Below are 18,891 nucleotides of genomic sequence, written 5' to 3' on the forward strand. Positions count from 1 at the left end.
AATCATCTTTAGGTAAAAGTGCAAATAAATTTATTTTTTTCTTTTTGAAAAATATATGACATGATGAAACTAAAATCACATATTCAAATGCACATAGGAACGTCGAATAGATTCGTTGGTTTGACGAGCAAATTCAATACAACAATTGAAATCAATCCTCCATATCCACAGATTGCCAAATTAAGGACGTGGTAATATACATTTTTATTTAATGCATTCGAAATTCCAAAATATTTTGAGCTATAAAACACATCTTTAATCTTATTACAATCACAAAGTTTTAAAATTTCACTTTTATTTCTTTTTTCCTAATCTTTCTACAAGACATTTTCATAATTTTACTTGGTTATAGGATCAAAACAATTGAAACCAAGCTTGTTGCTTATAAGATGAAAAGTACAACTCCAATAGGCTCTATTATGTTGATTCCATTTGAGGATGAGGTTATATCTGTGGCTAACATCCAAGCACAACCTCCGGTAAGAACAACAAGGATATTATTCTATTTTTTTAAATTTTTTTTATTTTATAGTAAAAAATAATATTTGGTATATTCAATTTGAAGGGACAAGTATTTAATGTTGAGGCTGAATTGTCCCTTGCAAGTAAGGATCAACGCTTTAGTGTGTTGGCATGCTCAAATTGTAAGCAATTGTTCACGAGATATAACGTGCGAAGGGAAATCTACTGCACAAGTTGTCACCAATCCACACATCTTATTCCTAGGTATATTTGCTCTTCTTCAAAATTAATAATAACTAATTAAAAAGATTTATTTTCTTTTTTGAAAGAAATAAATGTCTTAACTAACCATTATTTTTTTAATTCTTTCATTGATTATCAAAACATATGTCAATTTGAAGTTACTATTAAGGACAACAACGGTTTTGCAACAACTATTGTTTCAGATGAAATTGCAGAGAAAATGTTGCACCTCACTTCAGAAGAGATTTATGAAATTTGCTTCATCAAGGTACATATCACTATTTTCTCACCAAATAATCACAAAGAACTTGTTGTGATTTTGTATTTTCATTGTTTCTTATTTCTACTCTTGAACACAAGGTTCAACTCTCCATCAATATCTCCTATAAAGTTTGCCCATTGGCTTATAACAGTTAAGCGAAACTAATTATCAATTACTAACCCAAAGAAATTCACGTACTATGTTATTCTCTAAAGGATCATTATGTAACCATAAATAAAGACGGCAGTTGCATACAAAAGGTTTCACTTTAACCATTAAATTGGGAAGATATAAGACAAAACAATAATGACATCAAATTTAGACATAAAAAAGAACAACGAGAAATTTGAGAAAAAAAAGCAAAAGACATTGTAGATTGAGAGTGATTTTAAAATAAAAACAAGTGAACTCACAGATGAATAAAACTCCATCTTTTTACAAAAAAGTTTCATTAGCAATTATTACTTATGAGCTACTTGCATCTTACTTCTTGAACATATAACTTCCTTAACTTGAAAAGGATACTATAACTCTATAAGCTTAGAACTCTAGCATGAAAGAATTTGTAATAAAGATCTATTTTTATGTATCATGTAAGTTGTAAAAACTTTTATAGTAGGAACATGTGATTTTAGGTCATGCCTTAACTCTAAAAGAGGTTTTAACTTTACATACTTTGGGTATACTCTTACATTATGTCGTCAACGTCTCCTTCTGTAAAGTGTTCAGTGTACTCTTTTCAGTCAAAATTTCATATCTTATGTTCGTGTTTCTTTTCTCCAGCACCTAACTTATACTTTTTCTTATCTGTTTATAGTCAACTTTCTTTATAAAAATATTATCATTGCATATATTTTTTTGGCTTTTATCCATCTCACATGGTTACCCATTGGCTGAGCGCTTTGTACATAAACTGTCATACGTACCTACCACAATAGGAGTGGCCGTTTTAGAACTGTTGCATGTTGACTCCGATTGATTGAAAGACCTTTAATATTGAATTTCAGTTCAGATGTAAATACATAAACATAAAGATATTGATTTTCCTTTAAAAACAACTTTAATATTTATTGTTGTTGATCATCTTTTTTTATGCTGAAAATATTCAATCTCTTTCTATTTGTCTGTTCGCTTTATTTTCTTATAATTATACATATAAAATAAAAAATATTAATGATTTTGTTATTACTAATCAGATTTTTTTCATTTTTTTTCCAGAAAGAAACATTATCACTCCAAAATGTGGAAGATCAATTGAACGGCAAGATATTCAACATTCAAATGAAAAGGCTATTCACAAAAAAAATGGATGCAACACAAAAATTATTCATTTTGTCTTACCTGGAGAAACAAGATGTAATTCATAAACCAATAACATCTACGACTGTCAATGTTACAGATGCGAAAAAGCGCACAATTGAACATCTTAGTTCAGGAGAAAAAGAATATCCAAGCATGGCAAATAAATATAATCCTTCCACCCATAAACATAGCATGGAAATGAAAAATCCTCCCATGAAAAAGAATTAAAAGGTATTTAAATTATTTTGTACATTCTTTATAATTTCATCTTTGCAATTGACTAATATAAATAGGATTTACTTATCTTTGAATTTATTTTCTTTGAATTCGATTCAGTCTCTAGACATATTATCTTTTATTGTTTTGAATTGCAGTTGGAACACTTTTGTTGTGGTTCTCGAAATGGTCATTTTTTGCACTCTTTTGCTGCTGCCACTGAATGCCGTGTTTTGCAAGCTTCTGATGTTGCTATGTGGATGCCTTATGTTCCTCTTCTTTTGTGGAAATTGAAAATATTTTCTCCTGTGATAGCAGGTTAGTTAAAAGTTATCTTTTTACAGGTACTTCTTTTATCACTTAAATGAAAATATTTTTTTTCTGGTATTATAATGATTGTTATGCTGATGGCTTACATTAAACATATGGGAACGCTTTTCGATTCTGCCTTTTTATCATTTTTACCTTCTGGCAGATAAAACCTGTGTAATTGTTTCTTCACATGCAATTGCACAACCACTTTTCCATCACTGCTCAGGTATATAAATTTCCAACATATACCTAACATGCCCACACTGGTTGGAGGTATAACCCTGTCCTAAGTTCCAACGTTAAAATTGTCAAAAGAATCTTACAAGACATTGTTAACTTTGAATAAAAATACTGTTTGTCAAGAGATTAAAACATACAAACGCCAGAGGTTTGTTCACTTCTTCACGCGAGGAGAAAATGGTTACAAAATTTTTGTTACATTTCCAACTTCTCATATTTCTACAGTTTCTTGTCATAAATCTTCTTAACAAATGGCTTTTGCACCGAAGACCATGTTACTTTTAAGATGCTAATTTGTTTATTGCTTTTAAAAATGCCCAGTTTGCATTCACTGCAGTCAGAGCGAAGCAGCTGCCTCATGTTTATTATTTAATTAATAATGTGGTTGCATATCAATAGGATTTTTGGAGAATCATTGGTTTGGAAAGTTCACACATGATGTGGTTCTTCAAAGGGAGGGATGAATGTCACACAGTTATTCCTTCCGATGCTAGCTTTCAATTCTGTTTGCTTTCCTTGAAGAAGAAATATGAACTCCCCATCAGTGCTTAGTAGTTGCTTCCTCACATTCCTATAGAATCTTTTTTGTTAGCTTGGAGCCTTGGACTATAAACATGTCAATGAGTCTGCTAGAAGCCTGCTTAATCAGAAATAAAATGTTGCAAGTCGAAGATCTTGAAAATTTTAAGCAACAGAGGTACCACCTGCCCCCATCTCCGGGTTCAGAATATCTTGCTATAACCTTTTGTTATAAATTTTCTACCCTCCCCAGGCCCCACCTGTGAAATTGCACTGGGTATGTTGTTGTTCAGAAAGGAAAAATATGTAAGTTTGTTGAAAGTTAAATGTCTTGGCCATACGATGTATAGTGCTTCTATTATTAGCGTTACAATGTTTGCTGCTGTGTTTAGTGCCTATTGTAAAGTTAGATTGTATTATTTATAGATCCTAGACTTGCTAACAGATATATCATGTGTTGTATAACTTAATGTGATTCTGTGCTGACATTTAATCCCTCATTTTGAATGTAACAGGTGCTTTTGATCAAAGATGGTCCAGCAGATCCAAGCATGAAAAATGCATATATTTTTGTCTAATTTAAAATAGTATGTAAATCTATGTAATTAGCACTCCCACATATGGAATGTTAAACTATGTAAGTATCTCAGTTCAACATTCAGTAGTATGACATTCACATGAATATGTAATGAACAAATTTGGCAGTTATAATGTGTTTAAATTAGTAATTTTCTCATTGCAATATAATTTAAGTCCATTATAAATTATACGTTGCAATCGTGCGGTTACTCCATCCATTACTGCCACTACTTTTCTATATTTCATATCCTATTGTTTTAAATCGAATGTGGAGAAATTAGTTGTATTAGTGCACTTTAAAGTTCATGTGTTTTAAGTCTATTACATCTGACATTTGTAAAAGATACATGTGGCAGTAAAGCAGGATAATTAATGCAATGATCTGTTCACTTTTACACTATATACTCTTATTTTGTCATTTATAATACCATGTGAAGGAAAATATGGCCACATGTATATAGTGTTAGGGTATATACTATTAACCATGCATTTAGATATAGTACATTATAACAATTGTGATGGTTAAAAGTCTAAGTGGGAGATTGTTGGGATATATACTATTAACCATGTGTTAAGAAATAATATTTATTATAGAACAAATATTTGCTCAATTTTAATAGATCATATATTCGTTTATGGTGTCTATTTACTTATATAGTAGATGATTTAGTGTGTAGAGTTTTAGCTTATACACAGAAGATTAAATCATCTTTTCTTATAAGTATAAAGTTTTTTGTTCACAATCTAGGATGGAAATTGGACATGCCATCGGTACGATTGTAGCACAAGATTATAGGTAATTTATCTTGATTATGGGAACGGTATAGTTCCAACTTCTTGTGCTAGTGCATTTTGTATGTATTGAACGGGACCGAGTAGAGATAGTTGTTTTAGACTGATTGACAAAACATATTCTCTAAACTATTAAATGTACTTATATTCTTAATCCTGATATAACTATTATGATCTGTATATATTAATTATCGTTTTGATTTATTAAAAGGTGAGATTCTGAGATGGGTCAATATGCCTGGTAAGTTGGATGATAATAATATATATTGGTGAAATAATAAGTTAGTTGATGAAATCCATGTCTCGTTATAGAGATTGATTGATATGCCTTTTTGAGAAACTTATAAGTTTTCATCGTGTCAAACCTTGCAAGTGGATTTATGAATCCGACACATGAAATAAGTTAAGTAGTGCTCTAAAGGAAATTAATCATTAAGTTAAATTCGTCAGTAATTTAATTTATTGATTAGTATCTGAAATCTTAACATGGGGAGTTACATAAGTGTTTAATGGGGAATTACGAAATATAAATAGAGGAGTGCAATTACGAATTTCTAGTGGAATGATTTGTAATTTATTATGGTAAGAATAATTCAAATTAATTATTTGGAATTATTTCCATAATAGGAAGCCTCAGTAATTAATTATGTGGTCCCTCCAGTGCCCATATTTAACTAGAACTCAGAATCCTAATTCTAAAGGGAAACGGGGAGAGGCGTTAGTTTTCTTATAAAAAGAAAACTAGCGTGTATTTTTTAGTAGAAGAAAAATAACATGTGTTTGGTTCTCCTCTTTGGACTGTGAAGAAATCTCTATAATTAGGGATTCTTCTTGCCCTAGATTGATTAGTTTTCTATTCGATACTTGCCCACCCAAGTATTGAGAGAGTTCAGATGTGAACTTGGGATCACTGTAGAAGACCATGGCTATCTTGTAGATTCAAGTCTGTCTAACTTGGGGATTCGCTTGAAGGTATATGTTCATGCTTCAAGAGGTATTTATCGAATTAAATTTCAGTATGTTTATGTGTTCTAGCATGATTATGTGATCTAGCATAAACGATTATTGGTTATCTATTATTCATGTAAGCAGTAAGATTCTAGTATGCTTCCGCTGTGCATATAGTTTTCCAACATATAGTACATAGATATTTTTGCCATGAAAATCAAAGTTAATTATAGCAAATTGTTTTAAATAGTACTTTTTTATTCATTTAATTTTTAAAGAATAACAACGAACTGTGCTTTACAAGTAGATTTTCTGTCATGCATTTAATATCTATGTAATAATAATCGATGACCTTCTTATAACATATATATAATGATAAACTTTGCACAAGGATACTAAATTATGAATGTTTGCCCAACTTAATATTGAACTAATTGTTGAAACTTGAAAGAAAAATAATAGTATCTCTCGCTTATATATTATTCCATGTGGATTCTTTTATTGTGCAAACTAAGAAATATGATTCGTTTATTAAATGATGGACATTGTGTTTTTTGAAATTAAGATTATTTAAAAATATTTTTCACTGCATTCAATTTCAAATATATTTCATAGTAAATCAAATAGAAGTAAAATTATGATAACATTTTAAACGTTGGGCCCGTGCTTAGCACGGGCAACACTCATCTAGTCATAAGATAAAAGTTTAATTTATTCTTCTTGGGTACATAAGCATTTGGGGTGATAGGCTATACATGACAAATTTTGAGCTTATCGAAAATATGACCTATTAACCTTTGATAGGAGAGTGTGGAGGGCTAGGATTCAAATAAAAGGCAAGTAATACTTAGTTTTGCATTTGGTTTTTCTATTCAGTAGCATTAATATTATTAATATTAAGAATTTGAAAATCTTTCAACAGCTTCTTTTATGTCATGACAACTATCTATATATTCTATGTCACAAGATCTGATTCTCATATTGGGAGAGACTTGGCACTTTATTTGAGCCAACATTACAAACAGTCCGAAAGAAGAAAAACAATTGATGTAACTCTAGTAATTCACTGAAAAATTAAGACTTAGACAAACATCTAGCATATTGGAAGAGGAGCACCATTCCAGCTCTTGAGACATTCCAACAATGGATCAATGATTTGTCCATTGCAAAATGCTGTGAATACCTTGTCAATCTCCTCACCGGGTGATCGAATTTTTTCACCTGTCAACACTTCTGTTCCAATTTCTTGTCTCACCAACCTGTACAATGGATATGATCTGCATTCTGTGATCCTGTTAGGAATTGAAGGGTTTCCACTCTCAAGCATAGCTCTTGCACTCTCAACTTCTTTAGGCAACACAACATTTAATTCTTCCTCGAAAGCTACAATCTTTTGGAAGATTGAGCTGTTCACATTCGTCTCACTTTCACCATTCTTCATTGCATGATCAACAAGGACTTGTCTCAGCTTCTGCATCAAAGGGTAGGTGCAGCTGCAGGGATCATCAGCATAGGTAAACAAGTATTCCCTTTCCACAACTTGTAGCAATTCCTTTTCGCAGAATCTTGCTGGATGAAGTTCACCATTAGCACCTATTGTCAAAGTCTTTTTGGCTACTTGGCTTACAGTGTTCTTGACAGCATTCTTCAAGTTCTCCTCCAAATGCCTCAAATCGATAGCCTGGCAAAGCGCCACGAGATAGGTTGATGACATTAGCTTCAAGATGTCCACAGCCTCAGCAGTTTTCCTTGCTGAGATTAAGCCCAAGGAATTCACATCTTGGTTGTGTTGCTCGGCACTTTGGACGTGGTTAGTCACTGGATTTGCCAAGAATTGAAGTTCCGAGCAGTAAGAAGCCATCGCGATTTCAGCTCCTTTGAAACCATAGTCCAAGCTTGGATTCCTTCCTGCTGTGAGATTAGATGGCAATCCATTGTTGTAATAGTCGTTCACAAGCTCCGAAAATTGGGCAAACATCAATTTTCCAATTGATGCAAGGGCCAATCTTGTATTATCCATGGAGACACCAATAGGGGTTCCTTGGAAATTGCCACCATGTAAGGCCTTGTTTCTTGAAACGTCGATCAATGGATTGTCGTTCACTGAGTTGATCTCCCTCTCGATCATTTTAGTTGCAGCACGGATGACTTCAATTTGAGGGCCAAGCCATTGTGGAGATGTTCGGAGAGCATAACGATCTTGCTTTGGTTTTTTAAGAGGATCCATTTCATGGAGCTTCTGAGCTTCCTTAACATAAGAGCTGCCATCCAAAATGTGTTCCATAATAGCAGCAGCCTCAATCTGACCAGGGTGATGCTTCAACTTGTGTGTCAAATAGTCAGTGAATTCCGGCTTCCCATTCATCACTTCAGCGAAAATCGCTGATAAAACTTCAGACATAACAGCAAGAATGTTGGATTCAAACAGGACTATTGATGCCATACCAGAACCAACTGCTGTGCCATTCACAAGTGCAAGTCCTTCCTTAGGCTGCAACTCGAAAAATTCACCACTAACACCAGCCACACGGAACGCTTCCTCAGCATTGAATTTCTCACCATTTGGTCCAACAGCCTTGGAATTAGGCCTGCCAGTGAGCAAACCAACAATGTATGACAGAGGGACAAGATCACCTGAGGCAGTGACCGTTCCACGGAGGGGCAAACACGGGGTGATGTTGCTGTTAATCAACTTAGTAATTGCTTCCAAGATTTCAAATCTAATGCCAGAGTAGCCTTGAAGTAGAGTGTTGATCCTAACAAGCATAGCTGCCCTTGTTGCTGAATGTGGCAAAGTGTGAGATGATTCTGTTCCATTCCCAAAAACTCCAGCATTCAAGAACCTGAAGAAAATAAATCACAATTCATCAACATCACATTTTAAACTGAAATTCGACTAACATGTATCATCAAGTAGAGCGTATAATTTGAGATAATGCAATTAATCGAATTTGTTACTTAGCATGCTTTCATCTAATTTAAAATCAACTACAGTTCAGAATGTTTTAGCTAGTAAACAAGAAAAATAAAAATGTGTCTCATAATAATTAATTGTTTCAATAGAGCCTATGATGATTATGGCCACTCAAGGTAGTCAATTAGCTATATATACGAAAAATATAAAAATTCTTTACGTTATTAAGTGTATATAAAAAATAGTTTACCTAATAAGTTCCTTTTGAAGGGCACCACCATTTTTTGTTCTTCTATGAGATGTTGCACCAAATCCAGTAGTAACACCATAACTATCTGTACCTTTACTCATACTATCCATCACCCAATCACTACTAGCTTTCACACCAGCCCTTGCACTTTCAGAAAGTTCCACTTTGACCCCATTACTTTTGTTATCAGCATTTGCAATGGATGCAACTTGTGCAATTGTCAAAGTTTCACCCCCAAGTTTCACAATTGGCTTTCTAAATTCATCCACCATCTTTTTCACTTCATCCAAATGACTCCCTCTTAAAGAATCAGCAGCCATTTCCCAATTCAATGGATCATGAACATTAATTGATTTCTTGCATAATTCCATGGCTACAACTTCTCCATTAATATGTCCATTTTGTGCCATTGGATCAAGAAAATGGTTAGATTTGTAATGGATAAATTTTAGTGAAGAGAAAGTGAGAGTTTTATTTATATAAAAAAAGAATGTTGTGAACTTATAAAACTTTATGTTGTTGTTGTGGTAGATGGGATCATATGTGGTGAGTATAAATAGAGAGGAACAAATGATGGTAGGCAAAGCAAATATGTGAGAGGGGGTTGCTAGGAAAAGACTAATTTTGGCAACTGATATAAATCAAAGAAAAGTTTTAAGAATTTAACAACTTTAGTCCATTATTGTGCCCTTGACTTCAAAGTCCATGTAAAGTTGAATAAAAGAAGAAAATAAAGGTCAAACAACCACACTACCTATTTGAGCCAACGTTTTAACACCTTTTTCCCTTCTCTTTCCAAGAATTTCACTAGAAATGTGTGGAAAATTAATCTAAATAATTATGTCTATATTACGTACATGCATTTACCAATAGCTTTTCAATATTGTACGTGTCATGTTAAAATTTGAGCAAGTTAGAGTTTATTTAATTGTATGAGATCATATAGTGTCTTATTGCAATATTTATCTCGTTTCAACTTTATCGAATAACCACAAAGGAACACAAGCATAAATTGTCAAATATATCCATCAATATAGTCGATAATCTCATATTTTTTTTATTGATCTTTTACAAAATGGTCATATAATTAAAAATAACATTTGTAATCGATTACAAAACTTCAATTATATAAAAATTAAAGAAAAGTTTTCGGGATGTAACAACCTTAGCCCATTGTTACAAAATATACAAAGAAACTTAAACATCCTCATCCAATTATACAAAAATATCCATGAAATATATATATATATATATATATATATATATATTGATAGAAGATAAATTGAAGAAATCTAATGTGGTTTAGTTACAAATTTCTAGTATTATTTCACCAATCTTGGGTATAAAAGATCATACAACTAAAATAAAATTTGTAATAAACTACAAAACTTCGATTATAAATTAAAGAAAAGTTTAAAAACATTTAACAACCTTTATTGACCATGTAAAGTTGAATAGAAGATATGACTCTTCTCTATTTGAGTAAAGCAACCACACTGTCTATTTGAGTCTAACATTTTAACACCTTCTTCCCTACTATTTCCAAGACTTTCACTAGAAATGTGAAAAAAAATGAATCATAATTATGTCCACATTACATGCACTTACAAATGAGTGGTAAGTGACAACAAAATGGTCCCTAGCTACTTCAAAATATAGAAATTTATTGATATCTTTTACTTCATCAAACATATTAGAATTTGTCTTTAACAAAAAAAAAAAAGAATTGTTTTTTAATTAATTTGCTTCTCAATATTGTATAGGTCAAGTTGTTTGTTTGTTTATTTATTTGTCTGAGACCAAATAACAAGCACATTTATCTCATTTTAACTTTATTGAATGTCCACTAAGGATCCTCATCCAATTATAAAAAAATATCCATAAAACATCTATACAATTTATATACATTATATTTCCTAGTATATATATTGCAACTAGGAGATATGCTCTTATATATATCCACCTATATTTTTGATAGAAAAAAACAACTCTGCAAAGGTCTAATATATTTTATTTATAGATTTCTTGTATTATTTCACCAATCTTATATAGAAAAGATTATACAGCTAAAATAAAATTTGTAATAGACTATGAAACTTTCGACTATAAATTAAAGAAAAGTTTAAAGGATTTAACAACCTTTTCATTATTGACCTTGAATTCAAAGTCCATGTAAAGAAAAAAAAAATTAGTCAAGCAACCACACTATCTATTGGAGTCAACATTTTAACACCTTTTCCCCTCCTATTTCCATGAATTTCACAAGAAATATGAAGGAAAATGAAGTTAAATTAATATTCATATTATGTCTACACTTCATGCATTTACAATGAGTGATGACAACCTACTTTTTATAAAATTAAAAATAGAAAAATTGTTGATATACCATTCACTTCACCAAACATATCAGAATTTGTCTTTATTCCAAGAAAATAAATAAGAGCAAACTTCAATTATTTAAGAAGAAACTAAAGTTATTCCCCAAAATTATGATCTAGCTATAGTAGAAATTAATCTAGGTAGACGTAGGATATTTATCTCGATTTTATCTGAATTAAGTATATTATAAGTTCAATAGTAGAAACCTTATATTTTGATCCATGTATTGTCATACGAAGGAAAATATTTTCATTTTCACTGAGAAAATCATTATCTTACATAGCATAACGCATTATAATTCATAACCTAATCCAACATATACAATTTTATTTCAAGCACATTTTGCTTATATAGTATTATACTACAAATTAATCCAAAATTAAATTTAAAAAGCCACTAGGATAATATGACTAAGTGAGTTGAGAATAATGTCATTAAGTCTAACAACTTCTACCAAACACTATTTATATTTCCTTTAATTTACCAAAATAATATTAGTAGTTATCATTGACGTATAAATTTCGTTGCTAAATAAAAGAAAAAATCGTTGATAATTTTATTTAGCGATAACTTGCATTACTTTTTTTCTCTCTTTTTATAGTAATCTTTCTTCATATTTGTTTGAAAATATAAAACTTTTTTGAAAATAAAATGATTGTAGTACTTATTTAATGAGTAATTTTATGTCAAAATGAAATGCAAATGATTATATAACTTGCTAAAGCTGAGGTATGGACTTCATCATCCTCCACTTATGGCCCTATATCGAGGAAATCTATATATGGTTCGTATTTATTTAAAAGTTTTTAGTTCGAGCCTTTCAAGTTGAGTTTTTTAAAATTAGAAATATTATGTTTAGAATTAGATTTTTGTAATATATGAATTCAAATTCAATCTTAATTTTAATACTAATATAGAACATCAGAAAAAAAAAAACGAAATAAAGAATGAAGATCCATATAGATTTCTTTCATATATTTTGTCACAAACTAAGTAATTAGTAGTTTGACTTTGATTCATAAAAATAAAATCATTTTTAATTAGAATGGAAAAATAAAATCATAACATAATTGGATCACATGTTTCTAATTATGTCGGATAAAAATTTATTTTCCTCTCCAATTCTTTTTTTTTTGTTGTTGTATTAGAAGATAATCCTAGTATTAGGTACTACACAACCTTTTTATTAGCAAAGCATCTCAAAGTTTTTCATATATTTATATACGTATCCAACATATAAATGTAGTAGATGTTGAAACATTGTATTATGTATATAACAGGGGCGGCTCTAAGGCTTGGCCAGTGAGGCCATTGCCTTAGGCCTCAAAAATTTGAAGGCCCCAAATTTGTTTAAATTATTATTATTAATTTTATTATATATTAATATAATTTATATAAATAAAATTATTATGGTATATTTTTTATTTTATTTCTTTGAGAGTATTTTTTATCAATAAGTTCATAAATTCTCAAAATCTTTTCACTCATTATTTGATATATTTGTTTTAACTTTAAATTTTAAATTATATCCTTTTTATATTAGAACTAAGTTATACATATTGATAACATAAGGATTTTTTTTCAATCTTTTCTTAAACTACGTGAACACAAAAATATTCATGCACAAGTTTCTTTTTCGTTTTAATTTAATATATTATATGAAAATTTTATAATTTGTTTTAGATATTCACCAATGAGTGCTACTTAATGGAATGAATTATATCATTCGAAAAGAAACATATAATTTAAATTGATCAGAAATTTGGATATTTTTGTTACTATCCATGCTCAAAACTTCAACTATTAAGTTGTTAGTGAAAAACTTACAAGATAACAAAAAATACAAGATTACAATTGAAAATATAATGAAGAAATAAAATATCTTCAGGCTGAGGCGTGGATATCTCGCTCTCTTTAAAGAGATTCAAGCCCACTGCAACAAATGTTTTTCACCGGTCCAGCAGTAGTCCTTCTTGACTTGTCCCCTCTAGGATACAACAATCCATTCACAAAGTATAACTCAACAACTCTGGACAAGAGTTGAGTCCAAAGCTCCACAAAAAGAACACTTCCCTTCAACTAATAAGAACTCTCTTTTTTGACTAACTTTTTCCTCTCTATCTTTTCTTATGTTTTTTCAACCAAATGAAGACCATCACTATTTATACTATAAGAAGTCTTCCTAACAATGAATAGGAAGATAATGAGATAGTAAATAGTGAAGATAATGACCTTAGGAGTTACATAGATTACAAAGGATAATGGGGAATAAAGAGTGAAATGAAGTAGGCAACTAAAGGCCACCAACGTGCAAAGCAACTTAACGGACAAAAAGAAGATGCTGCACAAATATCATAACTTCCAACGTTCCCTACTACATTTATCACTAATGAAGAATGGCAATAAAGCCTAACAATAATAGGCATTACATAACCACTGACACCACTAACAAAGGCAGCACCAAATGAAAAAATTATGCGACCTTAAGATATAATATGATGAGCTATTATAATAATTATTAAAATGCTCTCAATAATCAACAATCTTCCACTCATTTTAATATTAGATAAGAGAGTGTACCAGTTGAAGAAAGATTACTATGCATAATGAAGGTGTGCTCTGCATTGAACCTAATAACTTTTACTTCAGAGTCGTAGTGGTCTTAGACTCAAACTATGACCGCTTAAGGGAAATAAAATATTACTGCTCACACATAATAATCAAGGTGTTGACATGAGCTTTAAAGTCAGCACGTTATGGCCATGTGCTATCCCGGTTTCATGAGTGCCTTTGAGAATAAGTCAAATTCTCATAGGAAGCGACCTAATTCCACACTCACATAGGTGAAATCTGTCGAGAGTGCTCCTATAAGTTTAACACTCCACCCATACAGGCTACAAATATTCATTAAGAGTTTTATCAACTCAACCTTCACAAATCACTACAGGAACCAATGCACTCACATCATAGGGAGGGAATAAAAAGATAATGCATTTTTCACAACAAGACATCATATGATTAGTTTTTCCCTTTGAACCTGGCTATAGGATCTCTAGTCCCCAGGTTGGGTTTCCTCATATATGACTCAAGGATTTATAAGCTTCAATCCCATCGCCCTCGGTGTGCTCCAGACCTTTTCTCTTGTTAAGGCCTTAGTAAGAGTATCTGCAAGATTATCACAAGATTTGACAATAATCAACATTAATGGTATCATTTGTCAAATACGATCTTACATTACTGTGTTTCCTCCTTATAGGACTGAATTTATCGTTGTAATAGCGGTTTTGAACTCTACCAATTACAGTGGTGCTATCACAATGAATTAAAATAAGAGGAATTGTTTTTTCAAAATAAGGTATTTGAAACAATAAATCTCTTAACCAATTCTCTTCCGCACTAGCTGGAGCTAAAATAATTAGTTCAGCCTCCATGGTAGAATTAGCAATTTTAGTTTGCTTTTTTGATCTCCAACAAATAGCACCACCACCCAAAGTAAAAACATAACCAGTGGTAGAACATGAATCACCTGATAAGATGTTCCAATCTGCATCACAAAAGCCTTTAAGTACAACATGATATTTTTTATAGAACAAACCACAATTTTTTGTTCCAATTAAATATCTCACAACTCTTGTCTAGCATGGTAATGTTCATTACCTGGCTTGCTTGTAAACCTGCCAAGTACTCCTACTGCATATGCAATATCAGGCCTAGTGGAATCAGTCACATATCTCAAACTCCCGATTATGCTAGCATATTTCTTCTGATTTATTACATCATTTTCACTTTCAACAGGAAATAACTGAACACTTGAATCAAAAGGAGTAGCAACATGCTTGCAATAGAGAAAGTTATATTTTTTCAAAATTTTCTCGACATAATGTGACTGGTCAAGGAAAATTCCGTCACATGTTCTTGTTATTTTTATTCCAAGAATAAAATATGCCTCACCAAGATCTTTCATATCAAATGGCTTCTGAGAACATTTTTAGCTTCATCAATAACATTCATATTAGAGCCAAAGATCAATAAATCATCAACATATAGGCAAATAATCACATGTGAATTATTCCAAGACTTATGATATATGCACTTATCACACTCATTTGTTTTAAAACTATTTTCAATCATGCAGGAATCAAACTTTTCATGCCATTGCTTTGGTGCCTGTTTCAAGCCATATAGGGATTTAGTAAGTTTACACATTTTGCTTTCTTGGCCTGCTTCAACAAAAGACTCGGGTTGTTCCTTATAAATTTCCTCATTTAGGTCTCCATTTAAAAAAGCAGTTTTTACATCCATTTGATGAATTTGCAAGTCAAAAATTGCAGTCATAACAATTAAAAGTCTTATGGATGTAATTCTTGTTACCGGTGAAAAAGTATAAAAAAATTCTAGACCTTCTAGTTGTTTAAAACCTTTTGCAACTACTCTGGCCTTGTATTTATCAATAGATCCAATCGGTTTTAACTTTTTTCTTAAGACCCATTTGCAACCAATAGTTTTACAACCCGGTGGTAAATCAACTAACTTCCAAGTTTTATTAGAAATTAGAGATTCCATTTCATCATTTACAGTCTCTTTCCAAAAAATAGAATCATGTGAAGATAATGTTTCTTTCAAAGTGAGAGGGTCATCTCCAACATTAAACACATAAAAATTTGGACCAAAATCTTTTTCTACTCTAGCTCTTTTACTTCTTCTTAACTCAAAATCATCAATTTCTTTATTTTTCAAAATAGAAGTAGAAGAACTAGATAGTGACAAAATATTTTGTTCAATCCTTGGACCCCCACTATTTTTAGAATCAAATGGAAATTTATTTTCATGAAAAATAACATCACCGGATTCTAATATAATATTATCTTCAAGATTAAAAAATGTATAGGATGTACTATTTGAAGCATAACCAAGAAAAGCACAAGTAGTAACTTTCTTACCCAACTTTTTAATTTTGGGATCCATTAGCCTCACAAAGGCTAGACAACCCCAAACTCTTAGATATCCCAAACTTGGCTTGTAACCTTTCCACAATTCAAAAGGTGTCAATTTAGACTTTTTATGAGGCACACGATTCAACATATAACAAGCAGTTAAAATAGCTTCACCCCAAAAATTTAAAGGTGCATGTGACTCAATAAGCATGACATTTGTCAAATCAACCAAAGTTCTATTTTTCCTTTCCGTTACTCCATTAGAAGAAGGAGAATAAGGAGTAGTTTCATGAATTATTCTTAATGATCTAACAAAAGAATTAAACTCATTTGACTCATATTCACGATCTCTATCACTTCTAATTCTTTTTATTTTTCTACCAAACTGATTTTCAACCTCATTGAGATAAGTTTTAAAATTTTCAAAAGCTTCACTTTTATTTTTCATCAAGTAAGCATATGTAAACTTAGAAAAAACAACAATGAAAGTGATAAAATATCTATTACCTCCACGAGTTAAAATTCCACCAAGTTCACAAATATCAGTATGAACTAATTCTAACAAATCAATTTTTCTTTCAACTTGAAAATGAGGCATTTTAGTGATTTTGGCTTTACTACAAGCCTCACACATTTCAAAATTCTTTTTAATCATTGGGATTAATCCTAAACTACTCATGATTCCAACATAACGATCATTAATATGACACAAACGAGCATGCCAAAAGTTAGTAGAAGAAAGCATATAAATAGAAGTAGAAGCTTTATTCACTTCTACATTCAATTTGAACATCCCATCACAAGCATACCCCTTTCCCACAAAAATATCATTCTTCACAATCACATATTGATCAGATTCAATAATCTATTTAAAGCCTGCTTTATTAAGAAGAAAACTAGACATCAATTTTTTTCTCATGGAAGGAGTATAGAGTACATCTTTCAAAGTTAATACCCTTCCAGAAGTAAAACACAATTCGGCATCTCCCGTTCCAAGCACTTGATTTTTGTGAGAATCACCAAGCATGATGGTTTTGGGCTCCTCAAAATGAGTATATTTTTTAAACCAGTCTTTGTCATAAGAGACATGACTGTTTGCACCAGAATCAACTCACCATCCATCAACACTCTCAACCATATTATTTATGTCGGTGATCACCGCCACAAAAGATTGTTCGGAAACGTTTGCCTGAGGGTTAGGACCACGTTTTCGGAATTTGCAAAATCGAGCAATATGCCCACTCTTGCCATAAACAAAGCACGTTCCCTTATATTAAACTTGTTGATTTTGTGCTTGGTTATTTTCACCATTACTTTTCTTGGGAAGTCTACCATTATTTTTCTTAAATTTTTTCTTCTTAGGCTTCAAAGAAGTATTTTTGTGAGTTTCAGAAGTAGCATTATTTGAAGAAATTAAATTTACCTTCGTTGTGATGTTGCACTCTTCTTTTTGTAAAAGTGCATCTTGGCCCCTTGCCTTTTCACCATCGTACTTTTCCACTTTCTAATGAAGAGAAATAAGTTCATCATCATCCATGGAGGTGTCATCAACTTTATTAGGATTCTTCTCAGTTAACACATAAGAAACATTGAGAAGACTTAAGTAGAAAAGTACTTTACCCTTCCATCTTTTAAAATGGTTACCATTGAACCGAAATGGCTTGTTAAGGTCTCCCATCTTGACATCTGCTATTTTCTCAATTGTAGTCATCCTAAAATCTCCTTAAAATTGTTAGTGAAAAACTTACAAGATAACAAAAAATACAAGATTACAATTGAAAATACAATGAAGAAATAAAATTTCTTCAGGCTGAGGCGCGGATATCTCACTCTCTTTAAGGAGATTCAAGCCCACTGCAACAAATGTTTTTCACCGGTCCAGCAGTAGTCCTTCTTAACTTGTCCCCTCTAGGATACAACAACCTATTCACAAAGTATAACTCAACAACTCTGGACAAGAGTTGAGTCCAAAGCTCCACAAAAAGAACACCTTCCTTCAACTAATAAGAACTCTCTTTATTTACTAACTTTTTCCTCTCTATCTTTTCTTATGTTTTTTCAACCAAATGAAGACCATTACTATTTATACTACAAGAAGTCTTCCTAGTAATGAATAGGAAGATAATGGGATAGTAAATAGTGAAAATAATGGTCTTAGGAGTTACATAGGTTATAAAGGATAATGGGGAATAAAGAGTGAAATAAAGTAGGCAACTAAAGGCCACCAACGTGCAAAGCAACTTAACGGACAAAAGGAAGATGCTGCACAAAGATCATAACTTCCAACATTCCCTACTACATTTATCACTAATGAAGAATGACAATAAAGCCTAACAATAATAGGCATTACATAACCACTGACAAAGGCAGCACCAAATGAAAAAATTGGGCGACAATAAGATATAATATGATGAACTATTATAATATAATAATACTATTAAAATGCTCTCAATAACCAACAGTTATGTATTTTCTTTTCTTTTTCTTATTTGTGATGATAGACAAATTAAAAATTTTATTTGAGTTTTGAAGTTTAACA

At 31.5% G+C, this 18,891-nt stretch overlaps 1 protein-coding gene across 2 annotated transcripts in view; it reads right to left on the reverse strand.

The window, feature by feature from the left end:
* LOC125823576 (phenylalanine ammonia-lyase-like) overlaps positions 1-9,546 on the reverse strand; it is a 44,770-nt gene extending 35,224 nt beyond the window's left edge. Inside the window, exons 1-2 of one of the 2 annotated variants that reach the window (XM_049502944.1) lie at positions 9,040-9,546; positions 6,912-8,718 (exon numbers count right to left, since the gene is read on the reverse strand). In XM_049502944.1, coding sequence (XP_049358901.1) covers positions 6,969-8,718; positions 9,040-9,449 — 2,160 coding nt within the window. In that variant the 5' untranslated portion in view covers positions 9,450-9,546 and the 3' untranslated portion in view covers positions 6,912-6,968. Of the gene's footprint in view, positions 1-6,911; positions 8,719-9,039 lie in introns of those variants that run through there. The other variant, XM_049502946.1, reaches the window with a different exon arrangement.
* Between the last annotated feature and the right edge of the window lie 9,345 nt (positions 9,547-18,891).

Source organism: Solanum verrucosum, unplaced genomic scaffold, assembly GCF_900185275.1.
Source record: "Solanum verrucosum unplaced genomic scaffold, falcon-dt-bn FXZP01000125.1, whole genome shotgun sequence".
In the NCBI taxonomy this organism is placed as follows: domain Eukaryota; kingdom Viridiplantae; phylum Streptophyta; class Magnoliopsida; order Solanales; family Solanaceae; genus Solanum; species Solanum verrucosum.